The 21,403-nt window shown below is 53.3% G+C and overlaps 2 protein-coding genes across 7 annotated transcripts in view; one reads left to right on the top strand and one right to left on the bottom strand.

Annotated features, from left to right (window-relative positions):
* Nucleotides 1–18,019, top strand: part of MYH7B (myosin, heavy chain 7B, cardiac muscle, beta) — a 28,730-nt gene extending 10,711 nt beyond the window's left edge. Inside the window, exons 13-42 of the mRNA XM_010584060.1 lie at nt 1,002–1,120; nt 1,935–2,084; nt 2,425–2,595; nt 3,301–3,480; nt 3,567–3,699; nt 4,206–4,282; nt 5,755–5,842; nt 6,304–6,421; nt 7,052–7,175; nt 7,688–7,824; nt 8,268–8,523; nt 9,099–9,341; nt 9,718–9,894; nt 10,219–10,364; nt 10,959–11,049; nt 11,661–12,050; nt 12,489–12,615; nt 13,093–13,211; nt 13,456–13,652; nt 13,855–14,204; nt 14,744–14,868; nt 15,180–15,295; nt 15,423–15,615; nt 15,708–15,911; nt 16,034–16,159; nt 16,329–16,499; nt 16,815–16,919; nt 17,307–17,402; nt 17,574–17,711; nt 17,920–18,019. Of these exons, the coding sequence (XP_010582362.1) occupies nt 1,002–1,120; nt 1,935–2,084; nt 2,425–2,595; nt 3,301–3,480; nt 3,567–3,699; nt 4,206–4,282; nt 5,755–5,842; nt 6,304–6,421; nt 7,052–7,175; nt 7,688–7,824; nt 8,268–8,523; nt 9,099–9,341; nt 9,718–9,894; nt 10,219–10,364; nt 10,959–11,049; nt 11,661–12,050; nt 12,489–12,615; nt 13,093–13,211; nt 13,456–13,652; nt 13,855–14,204; nt 14,744–14,868; nt 15,180–15,295; nt 15,423–15,615; nt 15,708–15,911; nt 16,034–16,159; nt 16,329–16,499; nt 16,815–16,919; nt 17,307–17,402; nt 17,574–17,711; nt 17,920–17,928 (4,676 nt within the window). The 3' untranslated portion in view covers nt 17,929–18,019. The remainder of the gene's footprint in view (nt 1–1,001; nt 1,121–1,934; nt 2,085–2,424; nt 2,596–3,300; nt 3,481–3,566; nt 3,700–4,205; nt 4,283–5,754; nt 5,843–6,303; nt 6,422–7,051; nt 7,176–7,687; nt 7,825–8,267; nt 8,524–9,098; nt 9,342–9,717; nt 9,895–10,218; nt 10,365–10,958; nt 11,050–11,660; nt 12,051–12,488; nt 12,616–13,092; nt 13,212–13,455; nt 13,653–13,854; nt 14,205–14,743; nt 14,869–15,179; nt 15,296–15,422; nt 15,616–15,707; nt 15,912–16,033; nt 16,160–16,328; nt 16,500–16,814; nt 16,920–17,306; nt 17,403–17,573; nt 17,712–17,919) is intronic.
* Nucleotides 18,020–18,464: 445 nt separating this feature from the next.
* TRPC4AP (transient receptor potential cation channel, subfamily C, member 4 associated protein) overlaps nt 18,465–21,403 on the bottom strand; it is a 29,559-nt gene continuing 26,620 nt past the window's right edge. For 5 of the 6 annotated variants that reach the window (XM_010584063.1, XM_010584064.1, XM_010584062.1 and 2 more), the window contains one exon: nt 18,465–21,276. In XM_010584063.1, the coding sequence (XP_010582365.1) occupies nt 21,139–21,276 (138 nt within the window). In that variant the 3' untranslated portion in view covers nt 18,465–21,138. The remainder of the gene's footprint in view (nt 21,277–21,403) is intronic. The other variant, XM_010584061.1, reaches the window with a different exon arrangement.

Genomic DNA, 21,403 nt, shown 5'->3' with positions numbered 1-21,403 from the left:
TGCCCTTCATCACCTCTTCTTTTGAACTTCATTAAACAGCCTTCCAGAGCAGATTGTCCACAGAATATGAGCCAGACCATGATCAGGATTGCAAGGACCTGCTCAAGTCACAGCCTCCTGAAGAGCATTTAGAGTAGGATACAGTCACTGTCTAATACTTCTCCTTGTTTGTTGCTTAGGAAAATCCAATGCAAATCACAGGTCTAAGAGAAGAGTCAAACTGCAGAGCAAATCTGAAAATTCAGAAAAGTCAGAGCTCAAATATTTTCTGTTACTTTTGCACCGCTGCATTATGCCTGGCTCCCAGGCATAATGGAGTGAGCTTCAAGGAGAGGGTGATTTTCCAGCATGTGGAATGATGAGAAGGGGGAGCCCTATCACTTAATTGGAAGGCTTAAACAGTAACTATACATCAGCTTAGGCAGGGATCCAGCAGAAATGACTACCTGGATCGGACCTTGACATGCTAACATTCATGTAGGAAGAGTTCCCCTTGCCTCAGGAACGTCAACATAGGATTCAGGTGCTACCTGGTAATTAATGAAGATTTTGATCTAGCAGTGATTTCCCTACAAAGGTGATTTTCTAGCTACAATCTGCTATTAGGAGTCTATGAAAGATAAGCAAGAAGATCACCTCTCTTCTGGTCAGTTCAAATTCACTGCATGGGAATCCAAGCTTGCACTGGAAAATGCAAAGAGATCCCCAGATCAAGAAGACTCAGAAACCTGATAGGCACCTGATAAGGTGCAGCATGTCTGCTATGGCCATCTCCTCCAAACAGTAACTTCTCAGGCAGGAGGTCCAGACTTTAAAAGCATCATACAATATCCAAGATGGGAAATCACACTAGACACTGGAGGATACTCTGGAGCAGGTGGAAAAACTAGTATAGTTAGCACTGATCAGCAGAAGAGCTGGTGATGGTTTTTTTATTTTTTATTTTTTTTTCATCCTGGGACTTTCTTGCTGGCTCCTCATGCCTTTGTACTGTTTTACAGGTGCTGACAAAGCTGCCTACCTCATGGGAATCAGCTCAGCTGACCTCATCAAGGGGTTGCTCCATCCTCGTGTGAAAGTGGGCAATGAATATGTGACCAAAGGTCAGAATGTGGAACAGGTGAGTGTGCTGGGACACAGGCTCCCTGCTCATGCTGGTATGTGACTCGTCTACGTGGAGGCCCGTTGCAAAATGTTCTCTGCACAGGGCGACTGGTGCTTTAGTTGACTCTCTTGGGTTTAGGAGGAGACTCCAGAGCAGCACGAGGAGATGTAACCACAGTTACTGTCTTTTAGCAGCTGGGAAATTTGGTGGCAGAGCTGGCAGATAACTTTGGATATTAACCAAGGCTGGAAGTTCAATGCAGTATCTTTGAAATGTGGGTTGGATCACAGCCAGAAGAGGTCCAGTTTCTATGGATCTGCTTCAGACACAGTCACACTTCTGTGAAGAGTTCAGCTCTGGAAAGTAGAAAACTTATCTAAATACTCATCTAAAACTCATCTAAACTGGTCTTGTGGGAGACTCAAATGCATGAAAAATGTATCTTGTCAGATTCCAGCCACATCACAGGAACCCAAGCCTGGCCTGAATAGTGCAAGCCAGTCCTCGAATAAAATTCAAGAGAACCTTAGGAGCTGGTGTTTTTTCCAAAGTGAACTGTAGGCTCCTGCTATGCACAAGGCTTCTGAAAAGATCACTTTAGACTGAATCTGTATCCTAAAACCTTTGAGGGTAAGACCAGGCCAGGGACACAAGAACACACTTGTGAGCATGTGAAAACTAATCATGGAGCATATATGAATTCCCTGGGTCTGTCTGTCTGTCCTTTGTGTGCCAAGGGGAGCTCTATTCTTCAGCCTCTAGCTCCTACAAAAGCAGAGAGAAGCATAAGTGCTCATGACCTGATTTGCTCTATGATTTGCTTTGGCAGGTTGTCTATGCTGTGGGAGCTCTGGCTAAAGCCACCTATGATCGCATGTTCAAGTGGCTGGTGACTCGGATCAACAAGACCCTAGATACCAAGCTGGCCAGACAGTTCTTCATCGGAGTACTGGACATTGCAGGCTTCGAGATCTTTGATGTGAGTTCTACAGGCCCTCTGCAATGGTTTTGGTGGAATGTTGTAGCTAGACAGCTCAGTCCCCTAGTGTCTGACAGGTCTATCTCCTCCAAGAAACTGCTGGCCTTGATAAGAAAAAGAGCTCTTGTCTGAATTAATTTATCTGGAGCAAAAAGGTTGCTCACAAGGACTGTTCTAACATTGCTGTGGGAACATCTCCAATGATTCCTAGCTACCTGCTCTGGTAGCAATCCAGCTGAGCCTAGCAGAGATCACTCTTCACACCCAGACAAAGCAGAAGAGTGAATCCCTTCACATCTGGAGCTCCTCCTTCTGACACAGGTTTGTTTTGTTCTTGCAGTTCAACAGCTTTGAGCAGCTGTGCATCAACTTCACCAATGAGAAGCTGCAACAGTTCTTCAACCACCACATGTTTGTCCTGGAGCAAGAAGAATACAAGAAGGAAGGCATCGAATGGGTCTTCATTGACTTTGGCCTGGACCTGCAAGCTTGCATCGACCTGATTGAGAAGGTAAAGCATGAGTCGGGGCACAGGAGTGATACTTCTGGTAGGCAGCTTGTTTGCAAGACTGGAACAGTGAGGAGTGCTCTGCTACCAGAAATTAAATTATTCCGTCCCCAGTCAGTGGCAAGTGACCAACTTTGTTTTCCCTGCACTTACAGCTCAGAGCCTCCAGCCCACTGAGTCCTTTTTGACACAAATTTGGCATTATGAAACCACAGAAATTCTGTTCCTACACACCAGTGAGCCACAAAACCTGGTGCAGCCTTTTTCTCCAGAGAACAGTGATCTCTGCCCCTTTTTTCCTACCCACTTGCTGCCCCCTCTGTGCCTCTTACTTGAGTACTTGCTGATTCAGAGCAGCTTGTATAAAAGATTTCCACCATTGTGTGGAGGAAACTCACCTTTTTTTTTTTGGAAAGGAGCAAACCTGTCAGGATACTGGAGAGGATCTCCCCTTCCCAACAATCTGATGGACCTGGGCAAAGCCCCCATGTCTTGCAGGCCTGGCCAGTCCCACTCTGACTGCCTGGAGGTCAGATGCAGCCTCGAATACACCAGTGATAGATTGCTCCATGGTCAATGTCTTGCACCATTTGCCTGAATGAGTCAAGCCTTGCCTCACCTTGCCCAGTGGCACAGAGAAGTTCCCATTCTGGGATGGGACATGGCAACACTGAGCTCAGACCTCTTTATACCACCTTCTCCCTGCAGCCACTGGGAATCCTGTCCATCCTTGAAGAGGAGTGCATGTTCCCGAAAGCCTCTGACATGTCATTCAAAGCTAAGCTCTATGACAACCACATTGGGAAGTCACCCAACTTCCAGAAGCCCCGGCCGGATAAAAAGCGGAAATACGAGGCCCACTTTGAGCTAGTGCACTATGCTGGTGTGGTACGTCCCTTGTCAGCTCTTCCACAGCATTTGCACCTTCCCCCTTGCAGGGCTGTCTTACCTTTGCTTCTTTCCCCTAATGACAGGTGCCGTACAACATCATTGGGTGGCTGGACAAGAACAAGGACCCCCTGAATGAGACAGTGGTGTCCGTCTTCCAAAAATCCCAAAACAAGCTCCTGGCCTCTCTCTATGAAAACTACGTGAGCTCTACTTCAGGTGAGGAACAACCTCATCCCTTTTTTGACCTTCATCTCTCCCTCCCTTTGCGGCAAAGCCTCCTCACCCCCACACCCAGTTGTTGGTGCAGCATTCCTGCACCTAGTAGCCTGTGCAAAGGCAAGACCCACACTGACCCCTAAAAACCTCTCTGACCTGGGTAGCTAGGTGCTCTAGACACGCAGTGCTGGCCTAGGGGCTTTAGGTGGGTGGTTAGGACCAGGCTGAACTTGTGTGGTGCTGTAGAGCTGTCCTGGTGGCCCCATAACATGGGATGTGTGAAGGGGTCTCCTATTACCAAGAGCTGAGGAGCAACACCCAGAGTTGGGTGCTGTGGGAGATGTTTTTGATGGTCTGCGGCTTTGCTCTGTAGCAGGGCACTAGTATCTCTGCTTTACAAAGAGCAGGGGCTGTGGGCATTTTAGAGGTGTTTGGGGGTGCTCCTGAGTCCTCCAAGCCGAGCAGATGCTTTGCTAATGTAATTAATCAATATTTCAACCCAACAGAGGAACCTCACAAGCCAGGGACCAAGGAGAAACGTAAAAAGGCAGCTTCTTTCCAAACAGTGTCACAGCTGCACAAGGTAAGAGCCAGCCCCTCATCCAAGGCCATGAGGGAAGCATGCTCAGAGGGTCCCAGTATCAGTCCCACTTCCCTACCAAGACTCGGGGGTATCTTGCACATGAGCTTCTGGGGCCTGAAGGACCACCATGAAGCAAAAGCTAACACCCTCTCATCCCTGGGCAAGGGGTCTGTACCTGGCAGAGTCCCAGCCCTGTCCCCGTTCTGCTAGGGAAGGACACAAGGCTCCAGGCTGGAGCAATTTGTGCTGCTTCTGCCTGCGTGATGCTTGCACTGCCCGTCAGCTCCTTCGCCTTTGAGAGAGCGGCAGTTAAGACTTGTAGTGATGTTTAGATAATGTATTACATGAACATCACTTTAAGTCTGTGCTACTTCTCTCCTCATTCTTGTCGGCGGGAAGGACAGCCTTTGGGCAGAAGAAAATGGAGGAGGATCTTACAGGTCTCTGAGCAGGCAGCTCTCTGCTGTCCTGTCCAGGGAGGTGACCTGAGCTATTTTACAGCTCAGGATAACACCCTCCTGCCCCGTTCTCATGCTCACCACAGGAGTTATTTGTCCACCCCAGAGTTTAAGCAACTGGAAAACAGCACAGAAGGGTGTGTGAACCCAAAGCTGTGTCCTGCCTTGTGGTGACAGGGTGCTCAAAGAGGGCAGCGCTTGTGTCAGAGCCCCTGTTAAGGGAGACATGTGACTTTTTTCCTACTGGACAAGTCACAGGCCTTGGGGAAAGGTGTCTGCGGTAAGAAGTTGCCCATGATGACATGGAGCTGTGGGAAGGCATTCCCTTCTCCGAGCTGGTCCTGGACAGGCTGAGCCTGTACGAGCAGGGGAAGGCAGCCTGGAAAGTTCAAGGGTGCAGATGCTTTTCCCACAAGAAAAGGCAGGGCCATGTCTTGGCTTGAGTCCTGCCTTGGAGAGAAAAGGAGGCCCAGGCTGGATCAGCAGGGCCTTCTGTCATGGCCGAAGGGCATGGGCAGCACTGTGGAGGTGCAGGGAAAACCTGATGAGATGAGGACTGCAGCCAGTGTGGATGCCAGCACTAGATTTGCAGGGTGCTGAGCACAGGGCTGACGGGCACCAGCAGAGCTGTATACCAGGAATATGCTCAGTCCTGTGTTCCTGGCTCTCCCCTGCAGCAAAACTTTACCTACAAATACTTGGGAAGCATCTGGATCCTCTCTGGCATAGCAAAACCTGCAGGTGCCATTTGGCATGTCTGCCAGCCCAGTCCCTTCCAGCTATTGCTCCCGCCCTGGCAGAAGGCAGTGGTCCTGCTACAGGGCTGGGGACGTCCTGTTGGCAGGACAGCACAGAGAGCAGCCAAGCAGGAGGAAATTCCCCTTTTCTCATGAAGAGTGGTAAGGGGCTCTCAGTGTCTGCTCTCTCCCTGCCTGTGGGGGGAAGGGGCTGGAAAGAAGTGTTGTAGGGGATCAGAGCTGTCACCTCATGCCTCATCCCGTGTCTGCCCCACAGGAGAATCTCAACAAGCTGATGACCAACCTGCGCTCCACTCAGCCCCACTTTGTCCGCTGCATCATCCCCAATGAGACAAAGACCCCAGGTATGCATAGACTGAGACACCACCCTGGCATTTCTCTTGGGTGACATCCACATGTGGGAGCTGGCAGGGACTCTTGCACCCACCTTCTCCCCAACCCTTTTCTTGCAGCAGTTCTGCTGCCACTGAGACCTGGCCCCATCTCAGTGTGGAAACCCCTGTGACCCATGTCAGTCTCCTCTGCTGGGGAGAATGAGTTTTGCCAGGCTTCCATTTTGGCTGTGGATTGATGGTTGGGGTGCCTGGCACTTGTGTATAACAGCAGGAACGGATGAGTCTTTCAGGCTGACTTCCACCATCCGAGGCCCAGGCTGCAGCACTGATGCTCAGCATAGGCCTACAGGACAGGTTAACACCCATGTTCAAAACCACGGGCTGTTTCCAGACTTCAGGCTCATGCTGCAGCTTCATTTCTCCTGTCCTCTTGGGCTGCGTGTCTGCTCCATCTTTGTTCTCACCCATAGGAGCCATGGATTCCTTCCTGGTGCTGCACCAGCTGCGGTGTAACGGTGTCCTTGAAGGTATCCGCATCTGCCGTAAGGGATTCCCCAACAGGATCCTCTATGCAGACTTCAAGCAACGGTAACTCCCTCTTCTTCCTTGCCCAGCAAACCACACATGTTCTGAGGGGAGACAGACTGCCCTGGCTCTGACCTGCTCCCCAGCTTGTGCAAGGCTGATCTGAACCACCACAATACACCCAGTTGCATGTACAGTTTGGGATAGCCCTGCTGCTGGCTCTGTGTTGCCAAACATGGATAGTTTGGTGCCACATGTGATGAGACAGCAGGCCTGGTGATGTTTGAGATGCTGAATGCAGGGCTGGTGCAGGTGGATGGTGACAAGGCTCAGGTCCTCCGATCCTGGCTCGGATTTCTCTCTGCCCTTGGGATCCTTGCCATTCTCCAGCTGGCCCCATCCACACTGCTTGGCCTGGGCCTGACCAGGCATGGTAAGGCCAGTGGTCTCCTCCTGCACAGTCTTCCTTGTGTTCAGGGACTAAGATCTGGTAGGGTTCCCTGGTGTCTGCCCTGCAGAAGAGCCCACACTGTGCCCTGGAGCTCCTGGTTCATACATGGCTCCAGCTTGTGCTGCAGTGACATGCTTCCATTGGGGAACTGGCATGACTGGGGTACAGGGATGACGACAGAGCCATCAACTCTGTGCACCTGGGGTTCTCTTGCATGTCCTCCCTCTACTTTGTCCATGCAGCTACCGTATCCTGAATCCAGCAGCCATTCCAGATGACAAGTTTGTGGACAGCAGGAAGGCCACAGAGAAGCTGCTGAGCTCCCTTGAACTGGACCACTCACAGTACAAGTTTGGTCATACCAAGGTGAGACCAGGCAGCTGGTCCTTGGGAGACATTGCCCCTCCTATCTCTCTGCAATCCGAGTTTGCTCTCTGTGCCCAGCTTGCTCTCTGCCTGGCCACAGCCCTGCTGAAGCCCTGCACTCTGCAGGTTGCATGTGGCCCTTGAAGGGATTGAGGAGGGCATAGGAAGATGCAGGCTGGGAAGAAACAGGTCTGAGCAGAAGGTCACTGCTGCCTGACCTCATACCACCCAGCACAACAGCTAGTCCCCACTGGGGAATGCAGTCTGCTCAGGGCAGGGAGATCTGGTGCCCAGCTGTGCCTGTGCCTCGTGTGGGTGCACCTCCAACCAGTGCAGAGTGTGGGTGTTTGTCCATGCAGGGAGGGCACCTAAACCTGCAGTGTGTAGCCCTTGCTGTTCTGTGTATCCCTGCTTTGGGCCTCATGTAGCCCAGGTCTGCCTGACAGGTTATGTTACCCCTGGGCCCTCTGTCCTCTCTGCTGTTGACTCTGTTCTCCCTCTCTTGCCTGCAGGTGTTTTTCAAGGCTGGTTTGCTGGGCATGCTGGAAGAGATGCGAGATGAGCGTCTGGCCAAGATCCTGACCATGCTGCAGGCCAGACTCCGTGGGCACCTCATGCGCATTGAGTATCAGAAGATCATCAGCAGAAGGTAGAGTTGTGGGGGGGAAGAGGCAGAACTTTGTGTGTCTCCTTGTTCCTTCTGCACATTTCAGTGTGCTTGACCTGTGGGGCTTGACTATGGCTGGTGGTGGTTGAGTACAGCCCTGTCCTGAAGGGAAGGAGGCAGACCAGTAAGAGGTCTGACATGGGCCTGGTAGGGTCGGTGTATCTATGTGGGGGGAGCCTTTGGTTTCCACTGAAAGATTCAGAGGGATGCGGAGTGAAGAGACCTGAAAGCCAGGACACACCACCCATCCCACTAGGGCCATTACACTGTGCAGACAATGTGCCATTCATTCAACATACTGCCATTTGTCCAGCTGGTGGAGAATAGAGCCATGTCCAGGCCTGCAAAAGCCAGGTCTCTGCTGCAGTGAGGATGGGACATAGGGAATCTACACCCATAATAATGCTGTGACCCATTCCCTCCAGGGAAGCCCTCTATACTATCCAGTGGAACATCCGGGCCTTCAATGCTGTCAAGAATTGGTCCTGGATGAAGCTGTTCTTCAAGATTAAGCCTTTACTCAAGTCTGCTCAGACTGAGAAGGAAATGGCCAACCTGAAGGAGGAGTTCCAGAAGCTGAAGGAGGCTCTGGAGAAGTCAGAGGCTAAGAGGAAGGAACTGGAAGAGAAGCAGGTCTCCATGATCCAGGAGAAGAACGACCTGGCTCTCCAGCTGCAGGCAGTGAGTGCCTCACCCTCTCTCTGGAAGTGTAAAGATAGTGCAGGTCCATGGACAGAAGGAGCAGAGCATGCTAGATCCCTCCTTCAGCCTCTTACAGTTCTGAGACCCCCTCATTGCCGCAATCTGTTTGAAATGCAATGTTAAACTCAAGTGCAAACATGAAGCAACATCACAGACTTGCCATCTCAGAGCTGCTGTGGCGATTCATGCTCCCCTGGCTCTGGAAAGGGTGATCTCCTCACAAGCGGGTGGGAGGGATGGCGACATTTGCTCACCAAACTGGCTAATCTGTGCCATTTCTATGCCAGGAAGTGTCATTCCAGTGTTTCTTTCCTCTGGAAAGATTTAGTTGCCGTTAGCTCTTTGGCTTGGGTTAGTGTTAGTTGTTGCCCCATGGACTTTGAAAATGGGCAGTGACTGGAGCTGTCTTGTTTTTGTGCACCTGAGCACCTCAGGATTGCTCTACCCCTTCCACAAGGAGAGCTTCAGCTCTAGGCCAGTATAGCATGGCTGAGAGCCTGCTGGTATGTTCTTGGGGCAGTGGATGACCACAGGATCTCCTGTGCCCATCCCAGGAGCAAGACAACCTGGCAGATGCAGAGGAACGCTGTGACCTGCTGATCAAGTCCAAGATCCAGCTGGAAGCCAAGGTGAAGGAGCTGACAGAGCGTCTGGAGGATGAGGAGGAGATGAACTCAGACCTCACCGCCAAGAAACGCAAGCTGGAGGATGAGTGTGCAGAGCTGAAGAAGGACATCGATGACCTAGAGATCACGCTGGCCAAGGTGGAGAAGGAGAAGCATGCCACGGAGAATAAGGTAACTGACCCTCCCTGCAGAGTAGCCTCATTGATCTGGGGCCTCAGTGCATGTGGGGGCACTGAAGAGAAACGTCAGGGATGAGGCTGCTTGTGTGTGGGAGCTGGGGCAGGGCAGAGTGCAAAGAGGTGTGGGAGAGGGCAAAACCCCCTGGTGTCCTGCCTCATTGCATGGGAGTGGTATGAGCAAACGGTTCTGTGCAATGGCAAATTATTTGGGGCATTGATAAACCACCTGGTGGAACCAGCCTGGCTGCTGCTGTGGTGCTAAACTGCTGTTGATCATGGAATCCTGCCTTTCGTGGGTCGGGCTGCTGTATTAGCTTTGCATCCTCTCTCTGAGAAGATGTGTTCAATTTTTGACCTCACTGATCTAGGTTAAAAACCTGATTGAAGAGATGGCTGCTCTGGATGAGATCATTGCCAAGCTGACAAAAGAGAAGAAAGCACTGCAAGAGGCACATCAGCAGGCCCTGGATGACCTGCAGGCTGAGGAAGACAAGGTCAACACACTGACCAAAGCCAAGGTCAAACTGGAGCAGCAAGTGGATGATGTGAGTCATAGGCCAGTGACAGTGAAGTGAGAGAGTCACACCTCCAGGAAAGCCCAAAGGCTGTCCCTGAGTGGGATCTGGAGGGTGGGATCGTTATCAGATCCACATTTAATATGGCCAGTTGATGAATAACCCCATTGACAAACTGCCCCTGAACCAAGGGGTGGTCTAGAGTACCTGGGCTGAGGGAATGGGACTGGAGACCAGGTAGGAAATAGCTCTGGCTCTCAGGGCTGGGTGAGGTTCCCACAGCAATGGACATGGAGAAAGTTGGGGTTACAGAAACTCCTTTCCCTCCCTATCCTGTCTTTCTTCATTCTCCAGCTGGAAAGCTCTCTTGAACAAGAAAAGAAAGTCCGCATGGACCTGGAAAGAGCAAAGAGGAAGCTTGAAGGAGACCTGAAGTTGACACAAGAGTCTGTAATGGATCTGGAGAATGACAAACAGCAGCTGGAGGAGAAACTCAAAAAGTAAGTGTGTGATATGTGCCTGGGCTGCGTGCTTACTCTGCCAGGCCAATGCCCACCTCTAAATCAAGTGGACATGTGGCCTCTGCAGGGGCTGCTGGGATGTGAGCACTGCTGGTGTGATCAATCCAGGCAAAATGAGGGCTTAATTTTGCTGGGCACTATGCAGAGATGCTGAGGAGCTTGTCAGCTGCACAGACTAACAGACCAAGGTGCTATAGACCTTCCTCCATGCATGGGGTTGGAGAGGAAAGACTTGCCTGGCAGGATCCTAACGCAGAGCTGGGACCTCAGCTACAAGTACAGACTTTGTCACCCATGTCCTATTCTCACTGGGGAACTGGAGAACAACACCTAGGGATCTCATAGGGAAAACTTCAGAGCCAGGTTGTCTGCCAGTTTGGCCACTCCAGCTCTCCCTCAGAGCAGTCCATGCGTTGCTTCTTATCCCTGCAGTCCCTCTCCTGTGTGCGTTTGTTTGTCCTCTAGACCTGGGTGTTATGGTGCAGGGAACAATCTTCCTCTGGCTTCAGGAGCCAGAGGGACTTGGCAGGACAGTGTTTGTCTGACCAGAGGCTCTGCCTGCCTTCTGTACAGGAAAGACTTTGAAATCAGTCAACTGAATTCAAGGATTGAAGATGGGCAAGTGACTGAGGCTCAGCTGCAGAAGAAGATCAAGGAGCTCCAGGTATGGTGGGAAGAACTGCTCTCACAACCCAGGAATCCTAAATTTCCATCAGATGTAATGTTCTGGGGAATCTGCATGGGCCAGTCCCTCTCTGCGCACGGGGGCATCTCCTTGGCAGAAGAGTGATGAAAAAAGCTGGCATTGTTAGCAGAAGCAAAGCCCTCTGCCAAAATGTGGTGGACTGAAAATTAAAGAATTGTCTATTGAGGTGAATACTAGTACCAGCATGAGGAACAGCTTCTAGGATGTAGTTCTCTGTCCAGTGCCCAAACTCTGAAGATCCAAATCTAGTGTGTTGGGCTTCTTCCTATCAGAGACAGGCCCCCAGATTCAGGCTGTTTACATGGAGGTTCCCACTGAAAAGAAGCTAGTATCAGCCTGGATCCTGATGGCAAGGGTACAGAGGAGAGCAGGAGCTCTGCAAAACATGCTACCAAGAAGCACCAGGCATGCCTGCCTCCAAGAATCCCAACACAACCCAAGCATTTGCTCCAGACTGGTGGCTTGTTGCTCCCCAGTATCAGAGGAGACACCTTGCTCCATTGTGGAGAGCAAGGATGCTGGAGCTTCACCTGGTGCTTGAAGCATCTGCCTTTTTCTGTCTCTGCCAGGCCCGCATTGAGGAGCTGGAGGAGGAACTGGAGGCTGAGCGTGCTGCCAGAGCCAAGGTGGAGAAGCAGCGGGCAGAAGTGTCACGGGAGCTGGAGGAGCTGAGTGAGCGGCTGGAGGAGGCTGGTGGGGCAACGGCCACGCAGCTGGAGATGAACAAGAAGCGGGAAGCGGAATTTCTGAAGCTGCGGCGGGACCTGGAGGAGGCAACCCTGCAGCATGAGTCCACAGCGGCTGCCCTGCGGAAAAAGCATGCAGATAGTGTGGCAGAGCTGAGCGAGCAGATCGACAACCTGCAGCGCGTCAAGCAGAAGCTGGAGAAGGAGAAGAGCGAGATGAAGATGGAGGTGGATGACCTGTCATCCAACATTGAATACCTCACCAAGAACAAGGTGGGCACTGGTTCTGTATGGGGTAGATTCATCTTTTCTGTGAACATCAATGCAACTGGTTGTAGTGTGTTCAGCACAGCCATATCCATGGGATGTTGTCCTAGGGAGGTCTTTGCCATGGCCAAGTCCCTCTTTTTCACTAGGTATACCTTGTCCCTATGTCACTATGGCAGTGCTTGCAGGATGCTTTGCTTGCCCTAGTCAAGTCTGGAGGATCTGGGAAGACATTTCCTGGGAGACTGACTGCAGAGAGCCACTGTTAGCTTAGCAGAGACACAAGAGCTCTGGCAGGCTCCTGCTCTCTGCCTTGTGTGCACGAGGGATCAGCTGAGCAGGGCAGTGAGGTCCCAGGGTGATGCAGTCGCTGAGCCCCTCCTGGGATAATGGTGCTCTCTGGGCAGAGCTGGGTCTCACACAGGCTTTGCTTGGTGTGTGCAGGCCAATGCCGAGAAGCTGTGCCGCACCTATGAGGACCAGCTGAGCGAGGCCAAGTCCAAAGTGGATGAGCTGCAGCGACAGCTGACCGACGTGAGCACGCAGAGGGGCAGGCTGCAGACTGAGAATGGTAGGTGGGGGTGGCAGCCAGGGGACAGACACGTGGCTGCTCTGGGGCTGGTCTTGCACTGGGGCATCTGAGTGGTGGAGCTGTGGTTCAGCTGGTCAGACTGTCCTGCTTCTCCCATGGACAAAGAAAAAAATAGCAGGAGCTCCATCTGGAGTGGAGGGCTGTGGGATGTCCATGTTGTGCCTCCACTCAGGCCTTGCAGAGCTGCCCTATGGCTTGGCAGGGAAGAGGACCTCTCTGGCGATGCTAGTTGTGCTGGGGGATGTGCCCAGGAGGGGTTTCCTAGCTGGCTTACTTTGCCTTTGGCTGCTGGTCTGCCACTCTGCCCATGGGCCCCAGCTTGCCTGGGTGGGGATACAGCTGGGACTGCTGGAGGTCTCCATGCAGCTGAAGGCCACAGGCTGTGGGAGGTGTGGGCTAATGCAGGTTGCAGCCCTTAGGCCCCAAAGTAGCTGTTTTGGCTCTATTTGAACCCAGGGGAGCTTAGTCGGCTGCTGGAGGAGAAGGAGTCCTTCATCAACCAGCTGAGCCGTGGCAAGGCCTCATTCACACAGAACATTGAGGAACTCAAGAGGCAGCTGGAGGAAGAGACCAAGGTGAGGCTTCTAGGGCATGGCTGATCTCTGAATGACACAGATCTCGGGGAATGGGACGTGTGTCCCACTGTGGCAGTGGCCCAGATTCTTGGACTGGGGAGGTGGGACATACCCTGCACACAGGAGCCCTAAGGGCAGCTCTTAGCCTGGGAAAAATAGAAGTTCCCTCCCGCTGCCCCCAATCCCACGCCATGGCCGATGTCCTGGAGCCAGCTGCTCCTCTCATGAGCTCTCCCTTCCTCAGAGCAAGAACGCCCTGGCCCATGCCCTGCAAGCCTCCCGGCACGACTGTGACCTGCTGCGGGAGCAGTATGAGGAGGAAGTGGAGGCTAAGAGTGAGCTCCAGAGGAACTTGTCCAAGGCCAACGCAGAAGTGGCCCAGTGGAGAACCAAGTATGAGACGGATGCCATCCAGAGGACAGAGGAGCTGGAGGAAGCCAAGTGAGTCTCATGGCAGGAGTCTGTTCCTTGCAGGTGGCATGCTTCCATTCAAAGATGCAGCTTTCCCAGACCCCACAGTGAGACTGCATCCTCCTGCATGGACTTGAGGCTGTTTGGGCAGGCTGTGGCCTCCCCTCCTTTAGAGCAGCGGGGTGGGATGACACTTGGGCTGGGAGCACTCATCCCTTGCTGCCATCGACAGGAAGAAGCTGGCCATCCGACTGCAGGAGGCAGAGGAGGCAGTGGAGGCTGCCCATGCCAAGTGCTCCTCACTGGAAAAGACCAAGCACCGGCTGCAGACAGAGATTGAGGACCTCTCGGTGGACCTGGAGCGCGCCAACTCGGCCTGTGCTGCCCTGGACAAGAAGCAGCGCAACTTTGACAGGATCCTGGCTGAGTGGAAGCAGAAGTATGAGGAGACCCAGGCAGAGCTGGAGGCATCACAGAAGGAGTCACGCAGCTTGAGCACAGAGCTCTTCAAGCTCAAGAATGCCTATGAGGAGTCCCTGGACAACCTGGAGACCCTCAAGAGGGAGAACAAGAACCTGCAGGGTAGGACTGGGCTCAAGCTTTCCCCTTGGACTCTCTGCCCAGTGTCCTGCTCTCACGGGCAGCCTGTGGGTCCCCTGTCCTCAGCCATGTGGTGGGATGGGGGTCCCTTGTAGGCAGAGAGCAGACCTTGCTCCTCAGCCAAGCCTGGCCCATTTCCTCCTTGGAGGGATGCAGCAGCCCAGCCAGGAAGCCAGCATGTGTCCTGCCCTCTTGCTGGGGGCACTCTGGGCAGACAGGCAGTGTCACTTGGTACTTGTTTGCAAGTGGTGCGTGTTTTGCTACCAAGAGTGCCATGGCTGTGGCATGACACTGGCTTGGAGGTGTTGCTCTTGGACAAGCAGGTCTCCATGGGTCCTTAATGCCTCTCCCTGTCCTCTCCTTCACCCAGACTGCAGAAATGTCCCCAAGCACAACCTCAGCTGCTCCCCACGGGGCTGGGGGGACATCAGTTGAGCCTGGGCAGGGGGATGGGGAAGTCACCTGCACAGGGCTGGCCCCACAAACTCGTTCCTGACCAAACGCCCTTCTGTCCCTGCCAGAGGAAATTGCTGATCTGACTGACCAGATCAGTCTGAGTGGCAAAACCATCCATGAGCTGGAGAAGCTGAAGAAAGCCCTGGAGAGTGAGAAGAGCGATATCCAGGCAGCTCTGGAGGAGGCTGAGGTGGGTCCTTGTTTCCCACTGAAGCTTGCACATGCCCGCTGCCCTCGAGAGCCACTGGCCCACCCTGCAGCTCTGGTTGGATGCTGCTGGAGCAGCAACCCACACTGCACTAGCAGGGTGACAGTCCTGAGCCAGGCTGCAACCCCTGGGTACCCTGCTCATGCGGGTTGTGCAACCGCAGCAAGGCATTGGGGTGGCTCCACCTGCCCTGCTCCCCATAGCTCTGGGCTGGGGGGCAAGGCCAAGCTGGGGTGGGTGGCTGGGGAGATTCCCCCCCAGGGCCACCTTCTCATGGCTGCTGCTGTCTCTAGGGAGCCCTGGAGCATGAGGAGAGCAAGACGCTACGCATCCAGCTGGAGCTGAACCAGATAAAAGCTGATGTGGACAGGAAGCTGGCAGAGAAGGACGAGGAGTTTGAGAACCTGAGGTGTGTGTGGAGAGGGGACAGGCTGGGCCATTATGGCAGGGGCAGAGCTGGTACTATGGCCCTGACAGGGCTGCCACAGACTGGGTGTCCCTGGGTGGATGGGGCTGATGCATCATCCCTCCCGCAGGCGCAACCACCAGCGTGCCATGGACTCCATGCAGGCCACGCTGGATGCAGAGGCCCGGGCCAAGAACGAGGCTGTTCGCCTGAGGAAGAAGATGGAGGGAGACCTGAACGAGATGGAGATCCAGCTGAGCCATGCCAACCGCCAGGCTGCCGAGTTCCAGAAACTGGGCCGCCAGCTCCAGGCCCAGATCAAGGTTGGACGGCTGCGGGTGGGACAGATTCAGTGCTGTCCCTGCTGTCAGCCCCACCTCCCTCCTGTCCCCACTGACCCCGTGTTGCCCGGCAGGACCTGCAAATCGAGTTGGATGACACTCAACGCCACAACGACGACCTGAAGGAGCAGGCAGCTGCCCTGGAGCGCCGCAACAACCTGCTGCTGGCGGAGGTGGAGGAGCTGCGGGCAGCACTGGAGCAAGCAGAGAGGAGCAGGAAGCTGGCAGAGCAGGAGCTGCTGGAGGCCACTGAGAGGGTCAACCTGCTCCACTCCCAGGTGAGGGACCACTGGATCCCAGGTCTCTGCTGTCACTGAAGCAGCAGGAGTCTGTCTGGCAGTGGGGCCGTCAGCCACGGTGAATGGCCGGTCCCTGTGGCACTGCCCTGCTCTGTCTGCAGAACACGGGCTTGATCAACCAAAAGAAGAAGCTGGAGACTGACATCTCACAGCTGAGCAGCGAGGTGGAGGACGCGGTTCAGGAGTGCCGCAATGCTGAGGAGAAGGCAAAGAAGGCTATCACAGATGTAAGAGTGCAGTGGGGATGGTGCTGTATGGTTTGGCAAGGGTGCCCAGCACCCTGTGGGGCTGGTGGGTGGGAGGACAAGGGAAGGTCTCAGAGCTTCTCCATTGACCCCTGTGTCTGGCAGGGCTGCCTGGCCTTGTGGTGATGCCTCTGTGCTCTTGGCCTTGCAGGCTGCCATGATGGCAGAAGAGCTGAAGAAGGAGCAGGACACGAGTGCACACCTGGAGCGGATGAAGAAGAACATGGAGCAGACCATCAAGGACTTGCAGATGCGCCTGGACGAAGCAGAGCAGATTGCTCTCAAGGGGGGCAAGAAGCAGATCCAGAAGCTGGAGGCCAGGGTGAGATGGCAGGGGCAGATCCCTGGCTGTGCCACCTAGGAGCAGGCTCCTGGCACTGCCCCAGGCCCTGTAGCACCAGGCTCTGCAGGGCACCGGCACTGTCCCATCCCTCTGGGGCCAGACTGTACCACAGGGGGACTGTGGGCAGTGAGGGGCAGTCCCTGAGGACCTGCAAGCCTGGGGCTGGCTCCATGGCCTTTGCTTGGGGTGGCTTAGCCTTGGCTGTGGCTACTGTGATCTGGGGAAAGTGATTTGACCTCGGCTGGTGCTGGCACTAGGGAGCAGAGTGCTGAGCTGGCCTCTATCCACCCGCAGGTACGGGAGCTGGAGGGAGAGCTGGATATGGAGCAGAAGAAGATGGCTGAAGCCCAGAAGGGCATTCGCAAGTATGAGCGGAGGATCAAGGAACTGAGCTACCAGGTATGGCAGCACCAGGCGCAGCTCCAGCCCAGCAGGACTTGGCCCAACTCTCCCTGCGCTCAGATCCTTGTGTTATCCAACACCCCACTCCAGCCCAGCCCAGCCCTGCTGCCTTCTGGGTGCTGTGCTGGGACTGACAAGGGTAGGACAAGTTTCCCCCTGTCCCAACATCCACCACCTGCTCTCTTTCTTGCCCCTTTGCTAGCACCTCCTAAGCTAGGTAGTGGGGGATGAGGGGAGACCAGGGGGGATATGGGGCTGGTGCCTGGCTCGGTGGGGCGGATTGGTGCTCTCTATGTGTGAAGGGCCCTGGCACCACTGGGACTCCTGGATAAAGGTTGGGGGGGGTCTGCTGGAGTACTGCTAATGGGGCCAGGGCACCTGTAGGCTGAGGAAGACCGGAAGAACCTGACACGGATGCAGGACCTGATCGACAAGCTGCAAAGCAAGGTCAAGAGCTACAAACGCCAGTTTGAGGAGGCGGTAAGTGCCTGTCCCCACCACTGCTCTCCTGGGGCAGAGGCCAAGTGCTGGCCTTCCCTAGGGCTGCCTGGGATGGCTGCAAGGGAAAGGGGCCATGAGATTGGCATGGCGAGCTCGCAGCCTGGTGTCCTGGCTGTGCCCCAAACATCCACCTCCCCTCACCCCATCTAGGAGCAGCAGGCCAACTCCAACCTGGTCAAGTACCGCAAGGTGCAGCACGAGCTGGATGATGCCGAGGAGCGTGCCGACATCGCCGAGACGCAGGTCAACAAGCTGCGCGCCCGCACCAGGGAGGTCATCACCTCCAAGGTAAGCCCAGCCAGCCATGGGGAAGGAAAAGCAGGGCAAGGGCTTCTGCCATCCCTGGAGCCAGAGGAGCCACTGTACAGCCCACGGCCTCATTGTGCCTGGCGCTGCTGTCCTCACCTGCCACTGTTGCCAAGACCTGAAGGGTGGCAGAGTGCTCCCTGCCACCAGGCCCAGGTTCTCATCAAAGCCCTTTTTGTTTTTTTGCCAGCACGAGTAGCAGAAGCCCAGCTGCCTGCTGTATGTTGGAGGCAAATGGCTGCAACAGTCACTGCCAGCTTTGCACTGCGTGAATAAATGTAGATCTGCCAGGACTTGCTCTGTTGTCTCCGTCACAGGGGTCTGCTGCTGGAGAGGTGGGGGGCAAGCTGGGGCCATTTCTCACAGCCAGGTAGGGGCAGGAAACAGGCACAGGCCTCCCCTCTCCCTGCTCTATTGCCCTGGCTTGCTCCAGACTTTTGGTGGGTTTTGGTAAGAGCCCTTTCCTCTTCCCTCCCCACTGCCCCCCTTCAGCCCTCTCTCCCCTTTAGGGGACCAGACCTGACGGGTGAGGGTGGAGGGCAGAGTGTAAAAAACATACCCCCTTGGGGAGAACATAAAAAACCCCCTCGCTACAGTCCTGCAGGGCAGAGGGAGAGTTGTTAACAGCTTTGGCAAAGGGACTGCAAAGAAAGACATCTCCACTCATTTCTTTAAAATAGATTTCTTTAATAGTTTCCATTTAATATGTTCATTTGCAGTTAGTAAATTGGCATTAATCTGGGCAGCATGAACTTCAGCAATCCATAAGGCTAGTGCAGACTTCCAGTATTTGTTAGTGACAGGGGTGCCCTCTCCACCCCTGTTGCAGCACACAGTCTGCTCCAACCTCCACTGAAGCCAGCGAGCTCTCCCCAGCACCATGCAGGACACTTCCTCCCTGTGCTCTCCATAAATAAGACAAAACAAGGATGAAGGAGAGAGCTGTCTGGTCCCTCTCAAAATAAAGATTCTTGAGGCCTCTGGCATGGACAGATGAGCCCACAGGAATGTGGCCCTCAGTTAAAATTTGCCTGTGACCCTCTCTGCATGCTCATGCCCCTGCCCACCACAGGCAGAGCCTTTCCTCTGGAGACCAGTGCGCTCCCTCCTTGGAGGGGCTGCTGTGGGTTTTTTTCCTGTGCCCTTCTCTGCAGCCAGCCAACTTGGCCTCCTGCGTCAGCCTGAAGGCGAAAGCAAAGCCAAGCTGCCTCTAGCAGGCGAGCACCCAAAAGTTACTGTGCTCCCAATGCTGGGGGAGGAGCAACCCACGAGCCAGAAGGCAGGCTGGCGTGATTTCAGCTCAGCCTCACGCAGGCCAATAGCCAAGGACAGACACGGCTTGGCCCCTAACTGTACGTTACATAAATACAGAGATTTAAATGAGACTCTGCAGGTTTATAGCAGCAATCATTGGATGCACCAATTAACTAGACTATGGAAAAGGCATCCCTTAACTTAAAAGCCTTTTAATTTGAAGCATTTATTTGAAGTGTACATCTATTACAGTTAAGAAGCAAAGATACACCAAAAACACAAATACCCAAGAACAAAAAAAGTACAGATGAGAAAGAAATCAGCTCAGGGGAGGGAGGGGGCCAGGTGGGGGTGACCTGATGAAGAACAGAGAGTTGCAGCTACCATAGCAAAGAGCTCCCGCACAGAAAGGGTGCCACCAGGGTAACCTCACTGGAGCAGGGCAGAGTCTGCCCAGGGGATTCAGCCCCCCAGGAAGGGACACAAGGATCCCCAGGAGCTCCTGCAAGGCTCCAGGTTTATGCACAAGCTCAGCAGCTCTGACCACCCTGCAAGCAAAGTACTGACTGCAAGTCCACAGCAGGACACAGAAGTGCAAGATGAGTGAGAGGAGAAGGGTGACTTTTAGAGAGCAAGTCCTGCACCTGGGGCTGGAAGCCTCATTCACTCATCCAGGCCCCAGCACAGGGAGCCTCAGAGTGGGTTTCATTCTGCTGGCAACAGTTAAAGACAAAATGCTACAGCTCTGGGACATCCTTGCCACCGGTCCCTCGCCAGAGCCTGGAGAGAGCTGAAGTCATCTCATCAAATAAGTTAAGAAAATTTAAAAAAATTCAGATGCATGTTTCAAAGAAAACTGGTTTCTTTTAGCTGGAGCTGCAAGACACAGTTGTTGTTTTTTGTTTGGGTTTTTTTTTTTGACTTAAATGCAGTAGCTCAGGACTTCAGACTGTATTTTGTTCCTGGGAATCTGACTGTCTCGGAGCAACACAGTTAACACTGGTGAGCAGGCGAGGCATATGCAGGTTTGGCAATCAGGACTGCCAAAACCTGATTCCCCCTTCCCCAACATATCCTACAAAGTTACTTTCAACCAGGAGTGTTTGTTCCCAGCATTTAACACATTCTGATTAAAATACATCCAGGAAAAAACTGACATCTCCAGTCAATATTGCACTTCAAGATTAATGTGTGTGTTGATATTAAGGACTGAAAGCAGAGACTGACATAAGACTTCCAGGTATAGCAGGTTAGAATCAAGAGCAATGGTCCTGAAGAGGATTTTAAAACCAGATTAGTTACCCAAGAAGGGACAAGCCGCAAGTTTAAAAAATTAGTACATTTTAATGCTAGTGCTCCGTGAAAAAGCCAACCCCTGTTGCAATTCCACCACTGCTGAAATGTCTCTGTTCTCCGCAGCATTGTAAAATGCCTTCAGATGGGAAGGATCTGCAGGAAAGACAGCAGGAACAGAGGTTCTCTCCTAACGCACAGACAGACAGGTTTAGTACCAAATGATCCAAAAGTAGATGGTAAAGAGGTGACTGGAGCTAGGGCTCTCAGGAATTAAAAGCACACACACACGCACACACACTCACACTCTAACCAACCCTAAACCCCTGATTCCAAACCCCAACAGGAGTTACACATGAAGGGAGTCCATGTGGTGGCTCTGCACGTGGCTGGTGTGTCGGGGTCCCAGTCAGACGGGCTCCTTGGACCTCACATTTGGAGGGCAATTTCTGTGCTTTTTGACTTGCTAATTCTGGTAGCCATGAAAGAGAGCCACAACTAAATTGGCACATACAGAGTATCCTCATCTGTCAGGAAAAAAAAAAAAAAAAATCTCTGACCAGCAACACTGGACTGGGAGAGAGAAAAAAAAATAAAGAGGCTGTTTTTTGCAGGTGATTTACTTTTTATCCCAGAACAACTGGAAGATACATCCCTGAATGTGTTGCCCAGAGAGCTTTCAAGGTCTCATCCATTAGAGATCAGAGATGGGGACCAGGAGGGGACTGGGGTTTTAACAATGCAGTAACGCTCCACAGTTCCAAGCTGCACACGCACACACACACTACACAGCGTATCCCTGAAAATCCATGGGCTGCGAGGTACCCTCCAAGCGCTGTCCATCAGAAGCCAGAGCGAAGAACTACTCCTCAGAAAAGTCTCTGTCAATGTCCATATATGCCTCGTCGATGTAGCTAACTATGGCACAGGGGGATGTCCGGTCTGGACTGAGCAGTATAGATACAGTCTCTTTCCAGTAGGTAAAACTAATACATGAGCTCTGTGGAAAGAGATGAAGAGGCTGGTTAGCATGGTCCACAGGCACCAACATGCAGCAGAAGACACATCCCAAAGGCATTCAGCAGAAAGAACTGAAAATCACTTCCTATTCAGCCTGACTTCCCCAG

The sequence above is a fragment of the Haliaeetus leucocephalus genome, unplaced genomic scaffold (assembly GCF_000737465.1).
Source record: "Haliaeetus leucocephalus isolate CR32 unplaced genomic scaffold, Haliaeetus_leucocephalus-4.0 Scaffold933, whole genome shotgun sequence".
Classification (NCBI taxonomy): domain Eukaryota; kingdom Metazoa; phylum Chordata; class Aves; order Accipitriformes; family Accipitridae; genus Haliaeetus; species Haliaeetus leucocephalus.
This window is presented reverse-complemented; position numbering and strand designations above follow the sequence as displayed.